This window comes from Bos grunniens, chromosome 16 (genome assembly GCF_055505025.1).
Source record: "Bos grunniens cultivar Pamir isolate PY7600 chromosome 16, Bosgru_T2T1.0, whole genome shotgun sequence".
Lineage (NCBI taxonomy): Eukaryota > Metazoa > Chordata > Mammalia > Artiodactyla > Bovidae > Bos > Bos grunniens.
In genome coordinates, this window is record NC_141180.1 from 29,256,860 (window position 1) to 29,282,420 (window position 25,561).

The window sequence follows — 25,561 nt, forward strand, 5'->3', positions numbered from 1 at the left end:
CTGCTCTAGCTGACGCCTCATCCTCCCAACACTTGTCCCCCTCACAGAGTAGACAACAATCACCTGCTCCTGCTGATGATCCATGTGTTTCGAGAAAACGAAGAGCAGCTCTTCAGAGTAAGTCCTGGGATCTCAAGAATGAGCAAGAGCCACACAGGGAGGGCACGGCTGGATGGGCCCTGCGCCTGCTCAGAAGGGGGCGCGGGCTGTCCGGGGCGGGGTGTGCACCTCGGGGTCTGACCTCTCTGCTCCGGCCCCTCAGATGATCCGGATGAGCACCGGGCACATGGAGGGCAACCTGCAGCTGCTATACGTGCTGCTCACAGACTGCTATGTCTACCTGCTCCGGAAAGGTGCCTGCCGCCCCGGGCTGGGCCAGGGCACGTGGAGGATGAGACTGACTGCTTCCTCATTCCCTGCACCTGCCACCCCCCACCAAAAGCCTCTTGCCTCCCACCCCTCTACCCCCACCCCGCTGCCCCCGAGTATCTCTCTGCTACACGTGGGACTGGGCTGTCAGTATCCCAGGACGTGAGCCTGGGGGCCCCTCCATGAGTACCCCATGTCATTCTCCTACCCCATCATTTCAGATAGCAGGGCGAGGGCGGGTCCTCACTGAGAAAAGATCTTGGGAAATGGGGCACGGGGAGGGCAGAGAGGCCCCCAGGGGTAACGAGCACTGGGGTCTCCTCTCTCAGGGGCCACAGAGAAGCCATACTTGGTGGAAGAGGCTGTTTCTTACAATGAGCTCGACTACGTGTCGGTGAGTTCGGGCTCCGCGGCTGGTGTGTGCTGTCTGTAGGGCTCCGCAGGCCACCCAGCCTCGGAGCTGCAGAGCAAGGCCGGCCCCTGGCCTCAGTCCCGGGGGGGTGCCAGCTCTCATCTACCCCCCGGATGCCAAGGATAAGAACCAAGCCCATGGGTCCCTCTTCCTTCTCTGTACATCCGAGCATCCCTGCCCACTGCTTGGTGACCCCAGTCTGTGCTTCTTCCCTCCCCAGCCCGCCCTCTGTCTGGCCATGGCTGCCCCTGTGGCAGCCGCGGCCAAGCTCCGTGTGCATGTGGGGTGTGGTTTCCGGCAGGTGGGCCTGGACCAACAGACGGTGAAGCTGGTGTGCACCAACCGCAGGAAGCAGTTTCTGCTGGACACAGCGGACGTGGCCCTGGCAGAGTGAGTGACACGCCCCTTCTGCCGGCCAGGAGACAGAGCATGCGCTACTGGCCTGGCCACACCCCTGGGGGTGGAGGGTGGGAAGTGGGCTATGAAGAAGTAGAAAACAGAGACGTGTTTCGTTTGGAGCCTGCGGTCCGGGCAGAGCAGCAGGGGGGTGACAGACACACTGACCGACTGGTGACCTCAGACCCTCAGTGGCCCCCACAGAGGAAAAGAGGGCTGTCAGAATCACCCCCACAGGACAGAAAGCACAGCCCCTGCTTTGGGGCCACGGGGCCACTCCTGCCCCACGTGCTTCCGTGGGAAAACTGTCTGTCCTGAGGTCGGGTCTTCATCTGAGTCCTGCTGCATCACCTCATCCGGGCTTCCCTTGTGGTCAAGACCCAAGGTCCCTTGGCCATTGTGAAGGGTTAGGTTTCCCAGACCACCGTTTAATGACCAAGGACTGCTGCCACCTCATTGCCCCACCCACCACCTTAGCCACCTTAGCTCTGGTTCCAGATGGGTCCCTCCCCTCAAACCCTGTGACCCCTTCAGGTCAGACATCCTCAGGACTAAGCCCTGTCCCTGTGAGAGGTGGGGGCCCCAGGCCTCTGACAGCAGACCCCACTCCCCGCACAGGTTCTTCTTGGCTTCTTTGAAGTCAGCCATGATCAAGGGCTGTCGGGAACCCCCCTACCCCAGCATCCTGACTGATGCCACCATGGAGAAGCTGGCTCTGGCCAAATTTGTGGCCCAGGAATCTAAGTGTGAGGTAAGAACCCGGGGAGGAGAGGCTGTTGTCCCCGAGATGCGAGCCCTGGTGTCAGGGTCACGAGGTGCAGACAGCGGTCTTTCATGTTTCCCTTCATCTGCCTGCAGCAGGCTCTCCCCTCCACCCCAGCCTAGCCGCCTCCCCAGCTGGGGTGTGTCCTCACCCTGCCCCCTCCCTCCCCAGGCGACTGCTGTTACTGTGCGCTTCTATGGGCTTGTGCACTGGGAGGACCCCCAGGACGAGTTCCTGGGCCCCACCCCCTGCCACTGCTCACCCCCCGAGGGCACCATCACCAAAGAAGGCATGCTGCATTACAAGGCAGGCACCTCCTACCTGGGCAAGGAGCACTGGAAGACTTGCTTCGTGGTGCTCAGGTGAGAGCTCTGGCCGGAGGTTGGGGTGGGGGACAGCACCCTCCTTCCCACGGGGATCCTAGAACTTCTCTGTGGTGTCAGCCACATAGGGCCAAGGAAGCCCAGGCCATCTCAGGTGCAGACTAGGGCTGCTGTCCCCAGGTCTGGGGGTACATGTTCCCTGCGGTACCTCTGTAGATTTTCCACCCTCCCAGCCACCCCAGCCTCCTTGGCCTCTGGGTTTCAAGCCCCAGCTTGCAAGGATCCCCAGGATGTAGGCTCTGCAGGCCGCCAGATCCCAGCCCAGACTCACCCCTGCCCCATTGTGCCCCTGCAGCAACGGGATCCTCTACCAATATCCTGACCGCACCGACGTGACGCCCCTGCTCTCAGTGAACATGGGGTAAGTGTCCTGGGCAATGGGGTTGCTGGGCAGGTATTGGGGCCTGTGTGGCTGCTGAAGGTCAAGGTCTAGCTGGGCCTGGGGCTCAACTCAGCCCCACCCCCACTCAGTGCCCTGGGGTCTGCTGAGCTCTAGGGGAACCTGGGGGAGGCAAAAGGAGCTCCCTGCCTGGAAAGGATCCAGTCTGATGGGGAGGCAGTCCTTTCCCTGGGAAGCGCCTGACCTAAGGGGGAGATGAACATACACACACCTGGAGGGACCATCAGGCCCACGAGGGGCAACATGTGCTGATTCTGAGAGGGTGGGGCTGAGAGCTGATTCTCCACCCCTCACCTGGCCCTGTTCAGTATGCGGAAGGACTTTGGTAATCCTGGAGATTAAAGGCGCTACACAGAAAAGAGTTGGGGCAGGGCTGCCCAGCTGTGGGGTCTGGACCACCCTCTGGTGTCCTCCAGCCCCAGACTCTGGGGCAGCCCCAGGTCTTCAGGCCTCGACCAGCCCCAGGAGCTCCCCTGTGCCACCTCTGCCTCCTCGACCCGTCTCACCCTCCTCCTCTGGCCCAGGGGGGAGCAGTGCGGTGGCTGTCGGAGATCCAACACCACGGATCGGCCCCACGCCTTCCAGGTCATCCTCGCCGACCGGCCCTGCCTTGAGCTGAGCGCCGACAGCGAGGCTGAGATGGCCGACTGGATGCAGCACCTGTGCCAGGCCGTGTCCAAGGGGGTGAGCGCCTTCTCCCCTACCCCCAGCCCGGGCCCCCAGGGGCCCTTCCCTAAACCCAGACGCATCATAGAGCAGCCTCCGAGGACCAAAACAGGACCTCCAAGGACCAGCCCAAGAGTCCACCCTGGAGCTTAGGGCCACCCGTGGCCTGACACTCCCACCATCACCGGGCCAGCCCCTGTACTCCTGAGGTGGGCGGAGTCTGCTTGACCTCTGGAGGGCTGGGCAGCGGGGCTGGCTGGCCCCTGAAGCAGGGTGTCCTGGTGCAGACCAGCCCTGGAGAGCTCCAGCTTGCCCCTCCCTCCCCCCTCATCCCCCCCAGGTCATCCCCCAGGGGGTAGCTCCCAGCCCTTGCATCCCTTGCTGCCTGGTAATCACCGATGACCGCCTCTTCACATGCCACGAGGATTGCCAGACCAGCTTCTTCCGCTCCCTGGGTACTGCCAAGCTGGCTGACATCAGCGCTGTGTCCACTGAACCGGGCAAGGAGTACTGCCTCTTGGTGAGCCGGGTGAGGGGGCAGGCGATGGAGGCAGGCCCTGCCACAGGAGTGCTGGGTCTGCTCACCTGGGGCCCCTGCTCTGCCCAGGAGTTCTCCCAGGACAGCGCGCAGCCCCTCCCACCCTGGGTCGTCTACCTGAGCTGCACACCTGAACTGGACCGATTCCTATCTGCACTGAACTCGGGGTGGAAAACCATCTACCAGGTACCCAGCTACCAGAGCCCTGCAGAAGGGAGTCCTTCCGTGGGCAAAGGAGCCCTGCACGGCACAGACCAAGGCAGGGGTCAGGGGCCCAGGGAAGCACTGAAGTAGGAGCTCCGGGAGAGACATCTGTAGGACCAAAGGGATAGGACACTAACTCCCCGGGAAGCTGAAGCTAAAGCTGAGCATCGAGCTCAGGAAACGCCATTCTTAACCTTCTCAGTCCCCATCAAAAAGCAGGAATTAAGGGCTTATAGTGGGGCTAGAGCTGTACTCAGATGGTGGGGGCATAGAGCTCAGAGCCAGGCTGAGGGGGCTTCATCAAACTCCTGGACAGATCCTGGTATGAGCACATGCTATGCTGTCCCTCAGAAGCTTTGGACCCACCTTGGGCAGAGCGCACTTCCACAGGGAGACTCCCAGGCACAGAGCCTGCCTCCTGGTGCCACCCCCAGCCCCCATCCCCAAGAGCTGGTGCACCCCTGTAAGGAGGAAGCTCAGGGAGTATCGTCCGGTAGGCTGGAGCCCTCCTTTCTCAGCAACATGGACGTAGTTCCAGGGCAAGTTTACACCTGGTGCGGAGGGACCCCTTGGCTCCCTGAGAGCTCTTGGCGCAGCCCTCAGATTCCTGCCACACCCCACACAGGTGGACCTCCCCCACAAGGCCATCCAGGAAGCCTCCAAGAAGAAGTTCGAGGATGCCCTGAGCCTCATCCACAGTGCCTGGCAGCGGAGCGACAGCCTGTGCCGGGGCAGAGCCTCCCGGGACCCCTGGTGCTGAGGCTGAGCTGGCTGGTATCCTGGGCGGGGCAGGAGAGCGGGGCACGTGGACGGTACACAGTCATCGCCGTGTCACTGAGCTGCTCGGGGCCAGGCCCCCACCCGTGTTCCCGGGCAGCCAAACCACTGAGTGGGGCTTGAGACCCGGTCTCCCTCCCAGGGACCCAGAGTGGGTGCACCACACCCTGGGCTTCCTGCCTGGCAGGGGACAACTGGAAAGCGCTGGGGCAGAGGGTCCGAGCCCTATGGGCTCTGCAGATGCATGGCCTCCTCCCCGCGGCCACTGCCTCAGTCCACGAGGGGGAGTGGAAGGACTGGGAGGGCAGGAGCCCCTTCCTCCCCTGGGTCAGGGGCCCGGGCAGAGGCTTAGGCCGCCCTGGGGGCTCTGAGTGCCCGGCCATCCCTGTTCATGTTTGAACATTGACCCGGCTGGGAGGGAAGCTGGAACACCGAGGTCTAGTGCATGTCTGCTCCTCACTAACTCTATTCCCAAGCACACTGCTGCCTGCCTTCCAGACTCCACGGGTGACAGGGGTGGGGGGGCCAGGCTGGCCCTCCCTGGCTTCCAGGAGGCTCTGCATGTCCACGGCCCCTCCCTGACTCCTTCCAACCTGGCAGTGCCTGTGGGGTCCGAGACTCAGGCTGTGTCCTTCTGCCGGGAGTATGGCGGGGTGGGGAGGAGGGCTTGGAGAGGAGCAAAGCCCACCAGCCTGTGACAGCTGCTTGGCTGGAGCCAGGTCCTTCCCAAGAGGGGTCCTCTGGGGAAGAGGGTCAGGTGGCCTGGGGTTTGTTTTTTAAAATAAAATAGACATGTTATATTGCCAAGACTTGTCACTGGCCCTTTTTGACCAGGGTGGAGGTGAGGGATCTCCGACTCTTCCTCTTAGGCCCCTCGGCCCTCACTCCTCATTGATCCCACAATTGCTCTTCCGTGAGATGCTTCTGGGCCCTCCCTGGCAACCACAATGCTCTGCGGAGGAGTTCAGGCACTGGGAGCTTCTGGGCCTTTGCCCTCCCTCCTGCTTCCTGCAGTGGCTGGGTGGGTGGGGAAGCCACCAGCTCCAGTCCCAGGACTTGTCTGCACTCCCCGGGCAGGGCACTCCTCCCCTCCTCCCCAGCTGTGGGACCTGAGCACCCGCCACTCGGGATAAACCCAGGAGAACCCAAGCTGTCCCCAAGACCTCTTGTTGGCTACCACCCTGGGGCTGGCCAGCGGGTGCCCAGCCTGCCCGGTCTGGGAGGAGCTCCTCAGCCCTTAAGCCCCTCAGCACTGTGGCCTCCAGGGCTTCAGGAGGAAAAGGGTGGACACGTGGAAGAGGCAGGTGTGGAGGCCATGAATGCGGAGTTCTGGGCAGCGTGGCCCTGCCTCTGGTTGTGATTGGAACTTGGTGATGCGGGGTGGCCCCAGCAGGAGAAAGGTCCCCTGGAGCAGAGGTTGAGATGGGCACGGTGGTGCTGGCTCCCCCTGGGCAGCCTGGCACTTGGCAGTAGTGCCCAGAGACGGGAGGCTCCAGCTCACCAGACACCAGGGGCCATCTCCACGCCTGGGCCTCTGCTCCAGAGAACCACAGCCCAGGAGCGGCCCCACCAGGAAGAGGGGAAGGACTAGGAGGGCAAGTCCTGGCCAGGCGAGCAACCAAAGCCACAAAGTCACTCGGTGAGACACAGCGGCTCTTATTTTTCCATCTCCTACCCACCCAGGGTGATTGGGTGAAGTATTGTGCTCGGAGTTCTTTACACATCTATAATTCTTCAAGGAACTTCTGCAGTGGGTGTCCATACCCCGACCTTAAAAATGGAGAGACTGAAGCTCAAAGAAAGGAAGTACTTGCTTGGGTCACATGTAACAGTGGAGCCTGGGATTTCAGACCAGTTTCACAGGCCTCTGGAGCCCTCTGCTGTCACTTGGCAGTGGGAGCACAGGGCACGGGAGCCAGACCAGAAGACCAGGGCCGGGAAAGGGGACATCACACGGTGGCAGCGGTGGGAGGAGCAGTTGCTGAGATGTGGAGAGAAGGTCCCAAGCAGCTGCCTCTTGCCCAGGGCCCCGAGCTACAGCACTGGCCAAGCCAGAAGCAGGCACCAGCCCTTTGCCCCAGGGCCGGAGAGAAGGCTGGAGGGCCAGAGGAGCAGGAAGAGGCTTCTCGGTTGATCAGCACTCTCTGCTCGCCCACAGTCTCCCTTGGGGCCCAGGTGACCTTTCCCCCAGATCCCAGGGTCCAGGCCCTCCCCTGCAGGGAGGTGTGGGGGATGGAGGCAGCTGGGATTGGTTTGGAGCTGGCAGGGGCGGGTCCTGGGCTCCAAGGAAGGAGCAGAGCAGGTGGACTCCCGAGATAGACCAGGAGCCGCCTGCCAGCCGGCGGCTTCTCTGACCCAGACCTCTGCCCTCCAAGACATGGCCCCAGGCTCCCTCGATCCCCAGCCCTGTGGCCTTGACGGGGTGAAAACAGCCTAAGCACCGCCACTTCAGGGCCTGTGCCCACACCCCCTGGCCCCTGGCCCTCAGGCCATGGAGACAGTGCCCCCAGCTGTGGACCTGGTGCTGGGTGCTTCAGCCTGTTGCCTGGCCTGTGTCTTCACCAACCCCCTGGAGGTAGTGAAGACGCGGCTGCAGCTTCAGGGGGAGCTGCAGAAACGGGGCACCTACCCTCGGCTCTACCGGGGCTTTGTGGCCTCTGTCGTCGCGGTGGTTCGTGCAGATGGGCTGTGCGGGCTGCAGAAGGGGCTGGCTGCCGGCCTCCTCTACCAGGGCCTCATGAACGGCGTCCGCTTCTACTGCTACAGCCTGGCGTGCCAGGCCGGCCTCAGCCAGCAGCCGGGAGGCACCGTGGTTGCGGGAGCTGTGGCGGGGGCATTGGGAGCCTTTGTGGGGAGCCCTGCTTACCTGGTGAGTGCACTGTCTCCATCCGCCCCCTACCCTGTGACCCAGCTTGCATGGGGGTGGCAGCCTCCTGGGCTGGCCTCTAAGGAACAGGTGGGGTGGGGCAGGCTGGGTGGGGCAGCTCCCCAGAACATCCCCACCCAGGCTGCCTGGAATCTGCCCTTTGGTCCAGAGCACCAGGGCTTGGCCCTGATCCTCACTCCCCTGGGGGCCCCACCCCACCAGTCCTGAGCCAGGGGAGGGGGCGGAGAGTGACAGAGGTCCCTTGTCTTCCTATGCAAGAATGAAGCCTCCCTCTGGTGAGGGCCCCCTGTCTGAGCCTGGATGCTGTCATTGCTCTTGGTTCTCAGAACAGCTTTCTAAGGGTGAGCAGAAAGGTCGCGAGAAGGTGAAGGAGCTTGTCCCAGGTCACACCTGATGGAGACGCAGGCTGCCTCCAGAGCCTCACCCTCAGCCCTATTCCACACATCGGGAGGTGGCAGGTGCGGGCTCAGGGAGGTCTGGGTGTCAGGGCCCAGCGAGGCATGCCCTCGACACACACAGCTCCTCCAGGCTCTCCCAAGTTACCATCCCCAGGCCCTGTGTCACCTCTGCCCTCACAGGTCAAAACGCAGCTGCAGGCTCAGACGGTGGCCGCAATGGCTGTGGGGCACCAACACCATCACGAGGTAGGGACTGTCTCTCCTCAGAGCTCCCTGAGCTGGGTGGGCTGAGTGGGCTGGGCGGGCTCCTGGACAGGCAGGGGCTGCCCAGTGACCCCATGCCCTCTCCCCACAGAGCCTCTTGGGCGCCTTGGAGACCATCTGGCGGCAGCAGGGCCTGGCAGGGCTGTGGCGGGGCGTGGGTGGGGCCGTGCCCCGGGTCATGGTCGGCTCGGCCGCTCAGCTGGCCACCTTTGCCTCTGCCAAGGCCTGGGTGCAGGAGCGACAGGTGAGGCTCTGGGGACACCTGTGTCCGCCTCCACACACAGGAGTAGGAAGGGCTCCTGCCTTCCTTCTGTCTGTCTGTCCAGGTCTGCATCACACCCGCCCGTCTCTACCTGGACCCTACATAGGGAAGCCGAGGTCATGGTGACAGACGGGGCACCTTAATAAAGCTGAGGGCCCTGGCTCTGCCCTCAGGCCATGACCCTGGCTTTTGGGTCCAGCAAGAGTGGGGAGTCGGCAGTGAACCCTGAAGCTCAGGGGGGATGGGGTGGGGAGGGGAGTGGCTGGAGGGGCCTCCTCTGCCCCCCAGGTCTTCTAGCCCCCAGGTGCTGAGATGGTGGGGTGATACCACGTGGGTGGGTGGAGGGCAGCTACAGGGGTCAGCAACCTGTATGTCCCCACAGTGGCTCCCGGAGGACAGCTGGCTGGTGGCCCTGGCCGGGGGCATGATCAGCAGCATAGCTGTGGTTGCTGTCATGACCCCCTTCGACGTGGTCAGCACGCGGCTGTATAATCAGCCAGCGGACGGGGCAGGCAGGGTAAGCAGGGGACAGAGTGGGGAGGGCTGGGTGCTGGCGAGCACCCCCAACACACACACCCAGGGCCAGGGACATGTGGACATGTGACCTACACGCACACACATTAATTCGGCTTGTTTGCTGAACACCCATGTCCCAAGCATGTGCTAAGCATTTTCACGTCCACATTTTAATTCTCTCCTCACAACCACCTTCATTTTCCTGATGAGGAAACTGGGGCTCAGAGACATCAAGTGACTTGCCTAAGGTCACACAGCTCGTAAGTGGAGGAACCTGAACTGGAGTCCAGGCCTGACCCCACAGTCTCACTGACACACACAAGTCCTCATATACACTGGTACAGGATGTGTCCAGCACAAAGGTGCCCTCCACAGGCTGCATTAGGGATGAAATCCACCTGCATGCCAAGAGCCACACTGAGCACCTGTCCTGGGGCAGGGGCTGCCTGGAGGAAGCAGGCCCTTTTGAACTTTCACACCCCAAAGGGACACCTTTATGTGATTCGCGGAGCTTGGGGGCAGTGCCTTTTCCTGAAGTACCACAAAGGCCTCACACAGACACATGCCATTGTGCCAGCCAGGGCCCCACAATGCCTGCAGTGATGTCTGCCCTGTGTCTGTCCCCAGGGCAAGCTATATGGCGGCCTCACCGACTGCCTGGTGAAGATCTGGCGGCAGGAGGGCCCCCTGGCGCTCTACAAGGGTCTGGGCCCCGTCTACCTGCGCCTGGGCCCCCACACCATCCTAAGCATGCTCTTCTGGGATGAACTCCGGAAACTGGCCGGGCGGGGCCAGCACCAGGGCAGCTAGGCGGTGTCCTTCACCCCAGCACAGCCAGCCACTTGGCAGGTCGCGATGGCCTGCTGCAGCTGGGAATGGCTGTTCCATAGCCAGCCCAGGCCCAGGCCTTGCCCCAGGACCAGGGAGAGAGTGGTCAGACAGCTGTGGTCAACCCAGCCCCTGGGCCCCCCTAGGGCCAGCGGACCCACCTGGAATCACCACCTACTCCATTCTCCAGAAAGTGTTCATCCTTCTCTGTCCCAGGTTACCTTATCCCAGAGCCTTACTCGTCACAATAACCACTCCAAGGTGTGAACAGCGCTGTGAGCTGGGTCACATACAATATCAACTTGCTTACACAGTGAAAGTGAAAGTGAAGTCCCTCAGTCGTGTCCGACTCTTTGCGACCCCATAGACTGTAGCCTATCAGGCTCCTCTGTCCATGGGATTTTCCAGGCACTACTACTGGAGTGGATTGCCATTTCCTTCTCCAGGGGATTTTCCCAACCCAGGGCTCGAACCCGGGTCTTCCACATTATAGACAGACGCTTTACCGTCTAAGCCACCAGGGAAGTCCTGGGAGGTAGTAAAATTCTGTTACCAATGAGGAAGTGGAGGCTCAGAAAGGTGAAGTGCTTTGACGAAAAGCCTCGTAGCTTTGAAGGGTCAGAGCTGGAACTGGAACTCACCTCTGCCCACCCCCAACCTGTGTGCCCTTGGTGAGAGCCAGGACCATGGGGGCTGGAGTGCCCCTGAGGGATCACTGCACACGTGGGGAGGTCCTGGGGAGCACCGTGAGGCATTGGGGCCATCATCTGTGTTAGTCTGCCAAGGCCACCATTACAGAGCTCCTCAGACTAGGCAGCTTAAAGAACAAAATGTTCTTTTCTCACAGTTCTGGAGACTACATGTCCAGGGGTCAGCAGGTTTGGTTTCCTCTGAGGCCTCCCTTCTTGGCATGTAGACACCTGTCTTCTCCCAGGGTCCCCACACCGTCTTCCCTCTTTGTGTCTGGGTCCTAATCCCCTCTTAAAAGAACACCAGTTATATTGGATTAGGCCTCACGCTAATGACCTCACGTTAACTTAATTACTTCCTTAAAGACCCCATCTCCAAATACAGTCACCTTCTGAGGTTAGAACTTCCCTACATGAATCTGGGGTGGGGGAGGGGACACAACACAGCCCCTCAACTAAGGGCTTTTACTGAGGGTCTCCTAGACGCCCAGAACTGTGGGCATTTGCACAGATCCTCATGACAATTCTGAAAGGTCGCTCTTGATGTGCCCATTATTCAGATGAGCAGACTGAGGTCCCAGGAAAGGAAGCGACTTCCCCAAGGTAGTAGAGCTGGGTATCCTCATCCCAGACCCTTTCCTTTGTCCAAGCAGCAGCCACACTCCCCCCATGGGCGTGTCCCTAAGGCACTGACCTTTGTGCTACAGAAGTGGGCGCTGAGTGCCTGAAGAGGCAGGACTGGCTGAGGTCAAGTGGCCTGAACTGCCTTCCCCGCACACCCCATGTCTGCAAAGAGCTGCTCCCCAGGCGCAGCCCTACTGCACACTCCAAACCAATAAAGTTTTTCTATTTTGTCTACTTCAACGACTCCGCACTGCTGGCAGCCTCATTCTCTGGATTCCCGAACCCCAACCCGTGGCTGGCTCTTCTGTCTGGGAAAGGAGAATCCAAAAAAACTGGGGCGGCCCCACCCCTCAGGCCAAGCGAGGCCTGCCTGCCGCCTAGTGGACGCGAGGAGGATCGTCACGGCGGGCGGCTCTGCGGTGCAGGGGGACGAGGGCCTGCAGCTGGGTCCTGACGCTGCCCCATCCCACCCCCACCCTACCCCACCCCCACCCTACCTCCCCCACCGCCACCCTCCCCTCACCCCACACTCCGACCCTACCCCGCCCCCAGCAGTGGGAGGAGAGACACCCCTTCCAGGCCTTGGGCTGAGAAAGAGAAGCCTTAGGCTGTGGGGGATGGAAGCCCCCTTCCAGACCTTGGGCGGAGCGGGGAACCCCACACTTCAGGCCGAGAGGGAGAACCCATAACAGAGGCTGAGAAGGACAGATGAGGCCTGGGGCTTCAGGAAGGCGCTGTGGGGCAAGGCTCAGAGGAGGGTGAGAAAAGTGAGCAGGACCGAGACAGCCCACCAGAGATGCCCTCCACCCCATGCTGCCCAAATGGCACGCGCCTGGGCAGCGGTCTTAACTCACAGCCCCGAAAGTTTAAGGCCCTAGCTCTCATCCCTTCCCCTCCTCTGGGCTTTTGACTCCTCCCAGCTCCTCCCCTCGCCTCCATCACCTTTGCCCGGTGGTAGTGACGTTGCGGTCTCTCCGGTTCAGACCTGGCCGGAGGCTGGGCTTGATCCCCGCGGCCATGTTCTCCCTACTGTCCCCCACCTCCTGGCTCCCCAGCCTCCCCTCCCTCGACTGGGGCTCCGGCCTCCTCGACGCCCTCCTGCAAGGTGAGCGCCTCCCCCTTGCCCCTCAGCCCCGCCCCCTGCGGGACACCTGCTCAGCGCCCGGCTATCCCACCCACGTGGAGTACCCCGCCGCCTTGCCTGCCGGCTCCTCTAACCCTACCACGCCGCCCACCCTCCCTACTGCCCCCGTCAGGCCTCGTCGGGGCCTGCGCAGTCTCCATCCTGAATAACCTCCTGATGGTCTACTTCTTCGTGGGCTGTGCCAAGTGAGTGCTCACCTCCCCGGCCTACTCCCTGCGCCCTGCAACCCACACTGAGAAGAGGCCTCTGGCCTCTGGCCGGGAGGAAGAGGCCGCCCCTCCCTCACCCCAGGGAGTGGCTGGGAGCACCGGGACCCCCTCCAGGGACCAGGCTGGTGGTTCTGCACCCTCTGTCTGTCTCCTCTGCCCGCGCCCCTGTCTGTCTCCACAGCCACCCGGAGCTTCGTCTTGAAAAGCAGAGACTGCAGGCCCGGTGGGCGTCGCTGGAGACCGTGCATCTGGCAGGGCTGGCCCTGATTCTGACCGTTGTGGGGGTCCGGGTGGCTGCCCTCGTAGTGCTCGAGTTCTCCCTCCGGGCTGTCTCCATGCTGCTTTCCCTGGACAAGGTGAGACCACAGGGAGGTGGTGGGTGAGGACGGCCTGGCCTTGGGCCCTAGTTTTCACCCCGGAATGAAAAAACTGGGCAAAACTGTGATTGCCAAAGCCCAGTCTCCACTCAGAGTGGACACAGCCCCAGGCCAAGAAGATAACACAGCAGCTTGAGGCTGTCTGAAGCTTCCCACCAGCCAGGCACTGGCCTAGATGCTCTGAGTGCATCATCTCATCCTTATAACCATAGTGGGTAAAAGTTCGCTCGGATCCCAGTTTCACACGTGAGAAACTAAGGCTCAGAGAGGCAGAGTGGCTTATCCATGGTCAACAACCAGCAAGAAGTAGAGTCAGGCTTTGAACCCAGTTCTTCAAGGCTCCGAGCTGCCACTCTTCGGCCAGCAGACCAGTCCCAAGTAATAACCATGACTGAAATTAAGCTGAAAGAAATGATACGGTATTGAAACTTCCCTGGCAGTCCAGTGGCTAAGACTCTGTGTTTTTAATGTAGGGGCTGTGGTGAGTTCAGTCCTTGGTCAGGGAAGTAAAAATCACACATGCCTTCATGACCTGGCCAAAAAATAAATTTAAAAAGACAAAAGAGACGATCCCAGTAGGCTTGACCTGAAGGCAATATTTCCTCTTTGGGAACAATCCCTGAGGTTCCTTCAGGCTCCAGCCTCCTACAGAGTGGAGCATCTGTACTGTGACACCCTCTGGGTCCCCCCAGGATGACGAGCGGCCTAAGCCCCCATCATTGTCCCCCCTACCCTCCCAGGGCTCCCGGGACACCGAGAAGCTGCAGCTGTACCTGCTGTGCCAGTACTCGCTGGGCTGCGGGCTGACCTGCGGCCTGAGCTTCCTGCAGGAGGGCGCTCCGCACGGCACGCTGAACCTGATGCTGGGCCTGGGGCTGGCAGAGCTGCTCAGCACGGGCGCCCGGCGCCTCCGCCACCACATCTGCCAGCACTACGAGCTGCACGGCAGCCAGCGCTACTGTGGGATCTGCCTGAGCCTGCTGGCGGGCGCGCACCACCTCCCCTGGCTGCTGGGCCGCACCCTGGCCGTGACCTTTATAGTGGGCAACCTGGCCGCCGTGGCCCTCATCAACCGGGACTTCCTGACCACCTCGGAGGCCGTGCGCTTCTGGACGCCTCTCACCATCTGTTACACCCTGCTGGTCATCTACATGCAGGGTACGGGCCACGGGCAGCAGCTGATTCACTCGACACTCACACCCTCCCGTCTGACCCGGGCCCGGTGCTGTGCTAGGCCCTGGGGAGGACGACAACACTCAGATCTGGCCCCTGCCATCCCAGAGCACCCAGTCTAGTAACAACAGCCATGCAGTGGACAGAGAAGGGTACAGGGTGCAGGGGGATCCCAGTGAGACAGTACTTGAATTGGGCCTCAAAGGATAAGCAGGAGCCCCTGGGAGAGATCACGACAGAGGGAATCATGTATACCAAAGCCCAGAGGTGATTCAAGGTCTGAAAACAGCAGGGAGGGGACGAGACTGGCCGGGTTCACAGGGCCCAAGGGAGAGCTGTCATCAGCCAGGTGAGGCAGTCTGTTCAGACGCCACTGCAGGGTTTTAAGCAGGGGCAAGTGACCTGTTCAGATCCGGGCCTGAGGAGGAGCCACCTGGCTGCAGGGTAGGGATGGGGCTGAAGAGACAGGACAAGGAAGGGCAGTCAGGCAAACAGGGCAGAGATGCAGAGGCCCTGATGTGGGAATGAGCCTAGCACGCCTGATGGACCACAAGAAAACTGGGATGGTTGGAGGTAGCGAGCCTGAGATGAGGTTGGAGAGTGGACTCCGATCAGATGGGGCAGGACCTCCTTGTAAGGTAAGGAGTCTGGAGTTTATTCCAGATGCAGGGGGACGTCCTGGGAGGATTATAAGCAGAGGAATGATTCCATCTTGTTAGTGTGTTTCGAAGGCTACTGGCTGCTGAGTACACGCTGAGTTGTGGGGTCCAGACTAGAAGCCGGGAGCCCAGTGAGAAAGCTGATTTGAGAGATGAAAGCAGAAAGAGCCTGCAGGGCTCACTGATGGATCGGACGTGGGAATGCAGGAAAGAGAGGAGTCAGGATGACTCCAGGGCGAAACCCTGGGTGGGCAGTGAGGCCCAGGAGGAAGAAATGCCTGGTGCCCTGTAGTTGCAGAGTGGAGATGGGGCGCAGAGGAAGGGAGGGGGGCTGCCTGCGGAGGGAAAGGCTCACGCCTTCCTTGGGGAGGAAAGCGGTGGGGGAGCTGGGAGGTCCAGGCCCCAACTTAGCCGGACCTCAGGGTGGGGCCGCGGGGATCAGGCAGGCGGCCAGTGACAGGGGCCCTGTGTTTGTAGAGGAGCAGCGGCAGCGCCCCGGCCTGAAGAGCCACGTCCAGACGGTGCTGGTGCGCATGTGCGGTCTCTTCGTGCTGCTGCTGACCGTGGGCCGCTGGCTGGACCTCCTGGGCATCCTCATCTCCCTGCTGGGCGAGCTCTGGTGCCTGGTGGGCGTCCGCACCCTGCTTGATCTTTGCCAGATACAGGTGGGCACCCCCGCCCTGAAGGTCCCCCGGACACTGAAGCCCTGCTCCAGACAGCCCCAGGAACCTCACCAAGTCAGGGTTACCTTTTGACCCCTCAGAAGCCCAGGTCACTAGGAATGGGGTGATTGAGGGGCACCCCCACCCCATCCATAGCCCACCCCATCCTGTGCCCCAGAGCCCCAAATGAGAGAAAATTGGAGGCCTGAGTGCCCCCATGGGATGGGGAGATTGAGTGGCACCTCCATCCTTTCCTCCCTGTCTCCCCTCAGGATTTTCCACCCCAGAGGCCTTCAGTGTCAGCTCCAAGCCAGCCCCAGCCCTCAGCCCCTGCCCAGCCCGAGGAGGGGATGGCCACCTTTTGAGTGACCTCGGCAAGGACTTGGGAGTCTCTCAGGTCCGCTCAGGCTCACCTGGAGGCCTTGATCCCCGAATACTGCCTGGAGGCAGAGTGGCAAGGCTGCCCCCAACCTGGAGCACTGGGGATCCGCAGGAGGGCCAAGAGGTTTGGGGGCTGGGTCCCTCAGAGGGTGGGATAACCTGGAGGCCGCTGGGTTAACCTTTTCCTTTTTCTCAGGGCGGGGGAACAGATACAGGCCCCCTAGACCTGCCTTCCCAGGAGCACTGGGGGGACTTGTGTCCCCATGATGGCTTCCCCCGTTCCCCACCTCCCTGCCCTGTCCACAAACAATAAAGGTGACTTTCTCACATTTTTCTTAGAATCGTGAACACACTGAGAGGTGAAGCGGCTTGTCTAAGGCGACAGAGGTCTTCTGACTGGGGCAGGCTCCTGGGATGTGTGCCTAGCTGGGTCCCTGGGATTCAGGAATTTGATGTGGAGGTGGCTGAAGAGGTGACAGGGATGCAGTGGCATGGATGGGCACGTGGTCTAGGACCCCCTGGCTGTCTTGGGTGGAGGATACCCGTGTCCTGTCCCATCCCAGGTTGAGACCAGTGGAGGGGGTATGATGCTGGGCCTCTGTTGGTGCCCTTGGGTCCCCCACCTCTGACCCTTACATGGGGATCCTTCCCATCTCAGCCGTGTCAGCCTTGTATCCCCTGCAGGGCCAGCTCACAAAGGCAAGAGTATATGGAAGAAAGGTTAGGTACCAACAACTCTGCTTACCTGCTGTGTGGCCTTGGGTAGGCCACTGCGCCTCTCTGAACCTGGCAGAACAACTATCATCTGTTGGGCACTGTGCTAAGCATCTTTATTTTCTCATTTCATTTTAACGCAGACCCAACAGACAGGTACTGTTATTGCTTTTTATAGGGTTAGGGTTAGGGCTAGGGTTCAGAGAGGTTAAGGAAATTACTCAAGGGACCACAGCTAGTTAATGGCAAAGCCAGGATTTGAATTCAGGTAGCCTGACATTCAGAGTTCAAGTGCCACACAAGCTCCCTGCTCCTCACTTCTTATAGAAGAATTGGAGCCAGGGAAGTTAACAGAGGTGGGCATAGTAAATATGGCAGGTCCATTCCTGGTAAATTCTGGAATGTGGCTCCCACCACCTTTTGTCCAAGTTAACCTAAGGCTGTACTATACCTATGATCTCCTGGTCCAGGCACCAGCCCACAGAGCAGTTTGCATCCATGGGGATTGAGGGCCCCAACTCAGGGGTCCTTTTCCAGAAGAGACCCCATAGGGCAAAGGAGACTCCCAGCCAAGGGACTTCCAAACAGGTTGTGAGGGTCCAGTTGTCTGGGAGAGGCAGGGGAGGCACCTGGGAGGAGGCAGGACCTGGAGAAGGTTCTTGGAGGATTCCAGGTTCTGATGGAACTTCTCAGCCAAAGCCTGGTGCTTTGGAGCAGACAGAGTCCGGCCTAGGATTCTACTCCCTGTCCTGGGTGCACCTGAGATCCAGGGACCGACTGGCCCCAAGGCTGGACGGTGGTTCCAGCTCATTCCTTGAACTCAGAAGCTCAAGCCCAGCTTCTGATCCCCTGCTCTCCATCCTACTCCCAGGAGGCACATTGCAGACTCAGGGTAGCTGAGGTGGGGGAAGTGCCTGTGGATGCCCTTCCCCCAGTACAGGACCCAACCTCCCTCTGCCTGGGAGTGTGCTTGTTCCCTCTGGGCAGGAAACTTGCCTCAGTCTAGGAGGAAATGGGCCAGTCTAGGTGGGCACAGGGCCAGCCCCTTGCCAGCCCCAGATTGGACAACTGGGTTCCAACTCGGGCCTGATGTTTTTCCTGGAAGGTTCCCCAGCCTCCCAGTCCCCAACTCTGCCTGTGACCTGGTGGGAACAGAGCTGGGAGGAGACTGGGCTTGGCGACCCTTTCCTTTTTATGGGCACAGGGACTGTTTTTCAAACAAAAAGTGAGCCACGTGAGCTGAAAAAGGATTCTTTTCTTATCTATTAAATTATTTTTGTAAAAATCTGACAAGGGTATAAAAATCAGATCATTCTACTGAGACATACCAAATAAAGAGAAATAGGCCTCAAGTCTGGAGGGCAGAAGAAATCCAGAAGGTATGATCTGGAACAGGAACAGGAAGATAAATCTGTTAGGCCACAGACCATGAGATACCAGATTGTGGGCTCTGACCAGCATCCTCCTGAAGAGGTGGGAGAACAGAGCCCCAGATCCTGCTAAGAGGGGACAGTAGCCTCTGGACCACCTGAGATTGGGGTAGGCCTGACTCCTTGCTCCAAAGCAACACCCAACCCCCAACCTGTGGCTTTTCTGAGCTATGGCATTGTCCCTCTGGCTGCCCCTTCATTCCTTCCCCCATTACTGAACATCGGCATGGGGCAAGGCTCTGGGCCGAGAGCAAGATGCACAAGTAGCAATTGCTGCAAAAAAAAAAAGCTAGTAAGGGGATAGAGTAACAGAGGGCTAGGGAAGATATATTTGGTATCAAAAGCCACATAACAAATGACCCCCAAATTTAGCAGCTTAAAAGAACAAACACTGGGACTTCTCTTGTGGGCTGTGGCTAAGACTCCATGCTTCCAATGCAGGGAACCAGGGTTCAAACCTTGGTAAGGGAACTAGATCTCGCATGCCACAACAAGAGTTTGCATGCCACAACTAAAGACCCTGCACGCCGTAACTAACACCCAGTGAAGCCAAATAAATAGATAAAAATATTTAAAACAGGGAACTTCCCTGGTGGTCCAGTAGCTAAGACTGTGCTTCCAGTGCAAGGGGGCCTGGGTTCGATCCCCGGTCAGGGAACTAGTCCCACATGCTACAACGAAGAAAGAAGATCCCCTATGCCACAACTAAGACCCGGGGCAGCCAAATAAATAAACAGTTTTTAAAAAATTTTTAAACAAAACAACAAACACTTACTGTCTCACTTTTTCTGTGGGTTGAGAATCCAGGTACAGCTTGGCTGAATCTTCTGGCTCAGAGTCTCTCACCGGCCACAGTCCAGGCGTTGGCCAAGGCTGTGGTGTCTACTGGGGCAGCGTCTACTTCCAGGCTCACTTACTTGGTTGTTGACAGGATTCAGTTTCCCATTGGCTATCGGCTGAGAGGCTCAGTTCCTCTCTGATGGTTGGCCAGAGCCTCCCTCCTCCATATGGGCCTCTCCGCAGGGCAGCCTAAGGATGGCAGCCAGCTTCCCTTAGAGCAAGCAAGCGAGGGAGACAGAAGACGGAGCAGGACAGAAGTCACTGTCTTCGTAAACCAGTGTTAAAACCAGCATCCCAGTGTTTTCGCTGTGTTCTGTTGGTTAGAAGCAAGTGGCTGAAAAAAAAAAAAAAGAAGCAAGTGGCTGTGTTTAGCCCACTCTTGAGAAGAAGGGGTCACTCGAGGACACGGCAGAGGATAGGGGTCTTCAGGGGCCATTTTAGAAGCTGCCTTCCACAGAAGGCTTCTTTGAGAAGACCTTCTCTGAGGAGAACTGGCCAGGAAGAAAGCTGAGGGAGGAACACCCCAGACTGAGAGAACAACGCAGGGAAAGTCCCTGAGGTCGGAACCAGCTGGGAGAATTTAGGAACAGCAGTAAATTTAGCGTAGCTAGAACATCACAGGATGCAGTGGCAGGAAGGAGGTCACGGAGGTGGGCAGGCACCAGATCGCTCAGGGCCAAGGCCAGCATTGGGACTTTATTCTCCTGTGGCAAGCAGACAGTGGAGGATTTGCACACGGAGGTGACATTATCTGACTTACATTTTTAAAGGATTCCTCTCCATGCTCTTTTTAGAGTAGACCGTATAGAAATGGTCAACCAGTTTTTGAAGCATTTGGAATAACCCAGGTGAGAGGCTAGGGGCTTGGGCCAAGGTGGTGCCCATGGAGGGGGCCAGACTGGTTGGATTCTGAACATATTTTGAAAAGCTGATAAGATATTCTGGTCAATTAGATGTGAGCTTGAGAGGAAGCGAGGAGTCCTGGAATTCCTAGATTTTTGGCCTGAACAGTGGGTGAATGACTTAGGGGCCTCTAGGGACAGGGCAAGGTTACCTCATGCAGGTGGGGTCACCATCAGCAGAAGGTCCAGTGTTAAGACACGGTCTGAGGTTTGGGGAGGCCCTGCTGAGAAAGAGCCACAGAAACCAAATCCTGAAGGTTGAGGGGGAGTTTTGAAGCCACAGGGGTGGTGGTGTAGCCCAGGTAGGTCTTAAGACTTCTGAGTGGCTTGCGGGATGGAGGAGGGGTCAGTGTAGCTGGAGCAGAGGGGACAAAGGGCACAGTGGCGGGAGACGCTGTCACGGAGGCAGGCTGGGGTCAGATCACCAGGACACGGGAGGGGGTTGTCATTTCCCCAAGAGCATGGGGAGCCACAGAAAGGGTGCGGGCCTGTGATGACCACACGCTGCTTTAGTGAGATGGCCTAGCCTGCTTGGAGAATGGATTGTAAGGAGTAAGAGCGGGGCAAATCTAGGACTTTCCTGGTGGTCCAGTGGTTAAGAATCCACCTTCCAACTCAGGGACAAGGGTTCAATCCCTGGTCAGGGAACTAAGATCTCATATGCAACTGAGCCTGGGTGCCACAGCTAAGACTCAACACAGCCAAATAGAATAAAATAAATAAGAGCAGGGCTAATTCAATTTTAAGGGTCCCTTTTAGGAAGAAGAGTACAAAATTTGTATGTAAGTGAAAATTGAGGTTGAGAAAGAAAAGCAAGATAAATTACTAGAACTGTAGAGACTTGGGTCAGTTCTCCTGACATCTCTCTGGGCACTTTGGCAGGAACACTTAAAAGGAAGATGTTTCCTGGGTGTAACCTGGCTGCCCTTCCCTGCTGGACCACTTCATAACTCCCAGAGACTGTCAGCCCTCATAGGGGCCACGCGAGTTAGGGAACTGAGCAGAAGTTTCATTAACTTCACAGTAAGCCCACCTCTGGGCTTCCCTGTGGCTCAGTGGTAAAGAAGCTGCCTGCCATTGCAGGAGATGTGGGTTCAATCCCTGGGTCGGGAAGATCCCCTGGAGAAGGAAATGGTGACCCACTCCAGTATTTTTGCCTGGGAAATCCCAGGGACAGAGGGGCTGGCGGGCTACAGTTCATGGGGTCATAAAGAGACGGACACAACTTAGGAACTAAGCAAGAACAACAACACACGCCTGCCTCCAGGGAAGAGAAGAGTAAGGAGGTCAACTGGGGGCTGTAGCAGGGCCTAGACCATGTTACACTTCGGTTAGGAGGGGTCTCAGGATTGGGGTCCCCACGGCCAGAGAGAGCGGTGGAGCACTGGACAGATGCTGCCAGGGGTGGGAGCTCAAGGAAGGGCCTGGGATCAGTGGGGGAACAGGGGCCTGGCGCTGGCAAGCAGCTGAGGGATTGGGGAGATTTAGGGAACACTCCCAAGTGAGTGAAACCAGGACTTCCTCCCCTGTTGACAGAAGGGACTCTGACTTTCAAAGCCTGGTCAAGGAGGGGCCTTTCCAGCCCACTAAGACTCAAGCCCAACCATGGCCCACCCTACACTTCCCACTATCTCTGAAGCCGATGCTGAGTTGCTTAGCGGAGGCCTGGCTGTGGGAACCAGTGGGTCCAGCCAGGGCCAGCTCAGGCCCCTGGACCAGAAGGGGATTAAGAGCCAGACATTGTTGTCACAGTCAGGTCTGGAGGCTGGGCCTGCCTGGCCTGTGTGAACATGGGCTTGGGGTCTGAGAGTCGGAACTCCATGTAGCTCTAACTGTGGTTCAGTGTGGTTTTACTCCCTGTGTGGTCTTTGAACATGTCCTACACACTTTGGAGAAGGAAATGGCAACCCACTCCGGTATTCTTGCCTGGAGAATTCATGGACAGAGGAGCCTGGTGGGCTGCTGTCCATGGGGTCACATAGAGTCAGACACGACTGAGTGACTAACATTGCACAATTGGCCTATTCAGTTAAAAGGGCTTGGAGCTGGACTATGTGGGCTTGAATGAAGCTTCCTAATGGAGATGACCTTGAACAAGTTACTCTCTGTGCCTCAACTTCTCCATTTGTTTAGAGGACCGAACGGGATGAAGGAGGTAGGGCACTCAGACCAGAGCCTGACCTCCGGTGCTGTGCCCCCAACCCCCACATCAGTCTTGGCAAAGCCCTCTTGATGTGAAGAGTCAATGAGCACAGTTGAGTAAGAGGACCAGGAAGGAGACACTGGCTCAGGTGGCAAAGGCAGGAACAGATCTCAGGGAGGAAGGAAATGAACAGCTCTCCTACCTCCCCCAACCCGTCCAGCAGACTGCTCCCCAGGTGGAGAAAGATGATGCATATTTTCATTTTATTTGCAAACAGCTGCATGCGGATTTAGCTGGCACTAGTGGTAAAGAACCCTCCTGCCAGTGCAAGTAGATGTGAGAGACACGGGTTCAATCCCTGGGTCGGGAAGATCCCCTGGAGGAGGGCAGGGCAACCCACTCCAGTATTCTTGCCTGGAGAATCCCATGGACAGAGGAGCCTGGCGGGCTGCAGTCCATAGGATTGCAGAGTCAGACACAAATAAAGTGACCTAGCACGCACGCATAAGGATTTATAACCCTGTGCTGCCCATTTTTCATGCATTATTTTCCCCCAGCCTTCAGGACAACCTTGTGAGGAGTTGATTGTTATTTTCTGTATCTTCCTGGAAAAAACTCAAAGTTCAGAGAAGTTAAATGACTTGCTCAAGGGGGCTTCCCTGGTGGTCCAGCGGTTAAGAATCCATCCACCTTCCAGTGCAGGGGACGCAGGTTTGACCCCTGGTCTGGGAGCTAAGATCCCACATGCCGTGGGGCAACTGAGTCCCCAGCAACTGCTGGGCCTGTGCCACAACTAGAGAGAAGCCTGCCTGCCACAACCAAGACCTGATGCAGCCAAAATTAAATACATAATCTTTTTAATTGACTTGCTCAAGATTACGCAGCTAATAAGTGGGGGAGCCAAGATCCAAATTCAAGTGGGTCTGACTCCAAAGCCCAAATTCTTAATGGCTCACTAACTTTGCATATGCAGCTACTTTAAGATCCCCTCCTCCTACTCATGCATTAAATTCAAATTACTGAGACCCTACAAAATGACAAGCACTGTGCTGGCTGCTGGAGAAGAGTAGGAAGTCACAGCCCTGTTCCCGGTCTGGTGGGTAAAGCATATTGGTTCCACTCAGAAGCCTTGAGGTGAAGCCGTAGGATTGACATGACTCCTGACACCTGGAGGAATCGGAACAGGCTTCTCAAAAGTGCTGAGACTAGTACAGTTTTCCGGGAAGAAGGGAGTGATCAAGACTCATGAAGTCTCACCAGTATGCCTCATGACTCTGTTATAAGCAACAGAAATAGTTTTTAACTGGCTGAAGAAAAATCAAGAAAAAAGAAGATGCACTGTTTCCAGAGATCCAGTGGGAGGACTTTCAGGCATGGCTGGATCTAGCAGCTTAAGTGATGAAATCAGTTATTCTCTATATCATCTTTGCTCTGCTGTCCTTGGTCCAAGTGTTGCCAGAAATCATGCCAAGCTGGCATCCTGCCAGCATGGGAAAACTAAGTCCTCTTTCTACATACTTCCAGCCAGGAATTGAAAGTAGGGGTGAGGTTTTCCAAACAGAAATTGGGTGCTGTTACCAGAATCTAGGAAAGGGATGCTAGCTGACAGGATCCATGATGTCTGTTAGATTCTTGAGTGGAACCAAGTCTTCCTTAACTTCAGCATTTTGTCCATCTTACTATGATATCCGAACCTCTGTCCTCTATATGATGGGAAGAGGAAAGGAACTCACCTAAACACCTACTAAGCATCAGGCAAATTTATCCACATTCATCCCAACAAATCCTCACAGTGAAGCCACGAGAAGGTCCTGCCATCCCAGGCTTACAAGAGAAAACTGAGGCTCAAAGAGGAGTGACTTGCCCAAAGTAACAGGCTGGCAAGGGACCAAGCTGGAATCACTCACACAAACTGACGTTACCCGTATCTGTGCTTGCCCCTGCTGCAGCCTGCCCCTGCTACAGTGAGCAGGAGGCCCCACTTCTTTGTACTGCTGCACCCCTGCCAGCCCCTAGCACAGGACCCTACACACAGTAGGTATCCAGGAATAAGTGTTGAACTGCCCTGACTTCACGGAGAAGGCAATGGCACCCCACTCCAGTACTCCTGCCTGGAAAATCACATGGACGGAGGAGCCTGGTAGGCTGCAGTCCATGGGGTCGCTAGGAGTCGGACACAACTGAGCGACTTCACTTTCACTTTTTACTTTCATGCGTTGGAGAAGGAAATGGCAACCCACTCCAGTGTTCTTGCCTGGAGAACCCCAGGGATGGGTGGGCTGCCGTCTCTGGGGTCGCACAGAATAGGACACGACTGAAGCGACTTAGCAGCAGCAACATGACTTCATACAGACAGAGTGGAGGATGAGAGAGGGACAAGGACAAGAAACCAGGACTGGGAGGTCCACGGGTTTTCTGAGGCTGTTTGCCAAGGAATAGACCACCCCTCCAACCCCAACCCAGATGCATAATTTCATGCAGCTTCACATGTGGGGATCCCTAGGCTGGGCGCTGACAGCTTGGCTCTGACCTGGCCCAGGTCAAGCCTGTCAAGGGGAAAAGCAACTGGACGGAAGGATGCTTTCCTCCCCTGGGGTCTCTGGCTCCCTGGGGGCTGCAGCTCAGCCAGCCTCAGTCACTCTCCCCAGGCTTGTCACTGTTCGCAGACCTAGCTGCAGATCAAAAGGACCCTGTGAGCCAAGAGTTCTGGAAACCAGGTAAGCGTGATGTGGGAATAGCCAATGCTCCTACTGGTGGGGCAGCAACTCTGGGCCAGGCCCTGGAATGCCTTGTCCCCGGCAGCTCTGCAAAGGGAAGCATTCACGTCCCCACCCAAGGGTATCCAGTCCAGCTGCCCCATGTTACAGATGAGGAAACAGGGCCTTGGAGAGGGGAGGAACTTGTCCATGATCACAGCCAGCACCAGAGAGCTGGAGTTAAGCCTAAGTCTGACCTCAAAGCCTGTGTTTTCCTTACTGCCTTCCTCTCCCTGGAATGTCCTCCCCTGTTCCTCTTGTGGCTGGTTCCTCCTCATCTCAGCTTAAGTGTCACCCCCCAGAGAGGCCTGGCCTACTCCCTCCTACACCCCTTACTCTGTCTTAGCCTCTTGCTCATTCCTGTATAGCACACATCACCACTGGTAATCATCGTATTAATTTTTGTTGGGAATTCCCTGGTACTTCAGTGCTTAGAACTAGGTGCTTTAACTGCAGTGACCAGGGTTCAACCCCTTGTCGGGGAACTAAGATCCCATAAGCTGCATGCTACAGCCAAAACAAACAAACAAAAAAATTGTTATGCGCTGCTCTCCCCTGTGGATACTATTCTATGCTATGCTTACTCAGTCGTGTCCGACTCTTTGTGACCCCATGGACTGTAGCCCGCCAGGCTCCTCTCTCCATGGGGATTCTCCAGGCAAGAATAGTGGAGTGAGTTGCCATGCCCTCCTCCAGGGAATCTTCCCAACCCAGGGATCAAACCCAGGTCTCCCACATTGCAGGCAGATTCTTTACCGTCTGAGCCACCAGGGAAGCCCCTGTGGATACCAGGAC

General features: G+C 57.9%; 3 protein-coding genes and 1 long non-coding RNA gene across 12 annotated transcripts in view; 3 read left to right on the forward strand and 1 right to left on the reverse strand.

Annotated features, from left to right (window-relative positions):
• The window catches only part of PLEKHM2 (pleckstrin homology and RUN domain containing M2), a 39,993-nt gene extending 34,278 nt beyond the window's left edge, over positions 1 to 5,715 (forward strand). For all 7 annotated transcript variants that reach the window (XM_086343861.1, XM_086343856.1, XM_086343857.1 and 4 more), the window contains 11 exons: positions 48 to 117; positions 263 to 353; positions 699 to 763; positions 1,083 to 1,171; positions 1,796 to 1,928; positions 2,112 to 2,302; positions 2,619 to 2,684; positions 3,248 to 3,407; positions 3,730 to 3,909; positions 3,997 to 4,113; positions 4,757 to 5,715. In XM_086343861.1, the coding sequence (XP_086199987.1) occupies positions 48 to 117; positions 263 to 353; positions 699 to 763; positions 1,083 to 1,171; positions 1,796 to 1,928; positions 2,112 to 2,302; positions 2,619 to 2,684; positions 3,248 to 3,407; positions 3,730 to 3,909; positions 3,997 to 4,113; positions 4,757 to 4,891 (1,297 nt within the window). In that variant the 3' untranslated portion in view covers positions 4,892 to 5,715. The remainder of the gene's footprint in view (positions 1 to 47; positions 118 to 262; positions 354 to 698; positions 764 to 1,082; positions 1,172 to 1,795; positions 1,929 to 2,111; positions 2,303 to 2,618; positions 2,685 to 3,247; positions 3,408 to 3,729; positions 3,910 to 3,996; positions 4,114 to 4,756) is intronic.
• A 1,510-nt stretch (positions 5,716 to 7,225) lies between these two features.
• On the forward strand, positions 7,226 to 11,616 carry SLC25A34 (solute carrier family 25 member 34). 3 transcript variants are annotated; one of them, XM_086343883.1, is made up of 6 exons: positions 7,226 to 7,777; positions 8,122 to 8,253; positions 8,374 to 8,439; positions 8,549 to 8,701; positions 9,102 to 9,236; positions 9,863 to 11,616. In XM_086343883.1, exons 3-6 carry the CDS (start codon positions 8,410 to 8,412, stop codon positions 10,043 to 10,045), a joined length of 501 nt encoding a protein of 166 aa, XP_086200009.1. In that variant the 5' UTR covers positions 7,226 to 7,777; positions 8,122 to 8,253; positions 8,374 to 8,409; the 3' UTR covers positions 10,046 to 11,616. The 3 variants fall into 3 exon arrangements, with proteins under 3 accessions (XP_086200009.1, XP_086200007.1, XP_086200008.1); XM_086343881.1 differs by lacking the exon at positions 8,122 to 8,253; XM_086343882.1 differs by lacking the exons at positions 8,122 to 8,253; positions 8,549 to 8,701.
• A 747-nt stretch (positions 11,617 to 12,363) lies between these two features.
• On the forward strand, positions 12,364 to 16,310 carry TMEM82 (transmembrane protein 82). The gene is made up of 6 exons (XM_086343878.1): positions 12,364 to 12,481; positions 12,633 to 12,705; positions 12,911 to 13,085; positions 13,847 to 14,264; positions 15,416 to 15,603; positions 15,873 to 16,310. Exons 1-6 carry the CDS (start codon positions 12,394 to 12,396, stop codon positions 15,963 to 15,965), a joined length of 1,035 nt encoding a protein of 344 aa, XP_086200004.1. The 5' UTR covers positions 12,364 to 12,393; the 3' UTR covers positions 15,966 to 16,310.
• A 1,620-nt stretch (positions 16,311 to 17,930) lies between these two features.
• LOC147356436 (uncharacterized) lies at positions 17,931 to 19,489 on the reverse strand. Its single transcript, XR_015143269.1, has 2 exons — positions 18,901 to 19,489; positions 17,931 to 18,081 (listed from the first exon to the last, which is right to left on the reverse strand). It is a non-coding gene; the product is annotated as an uncharacterized LOC147356436 (long non-coding RNA).
• Between the last annotated feature and the right edge of the window lie 6,072 nt (positions 19,490 to 25,561).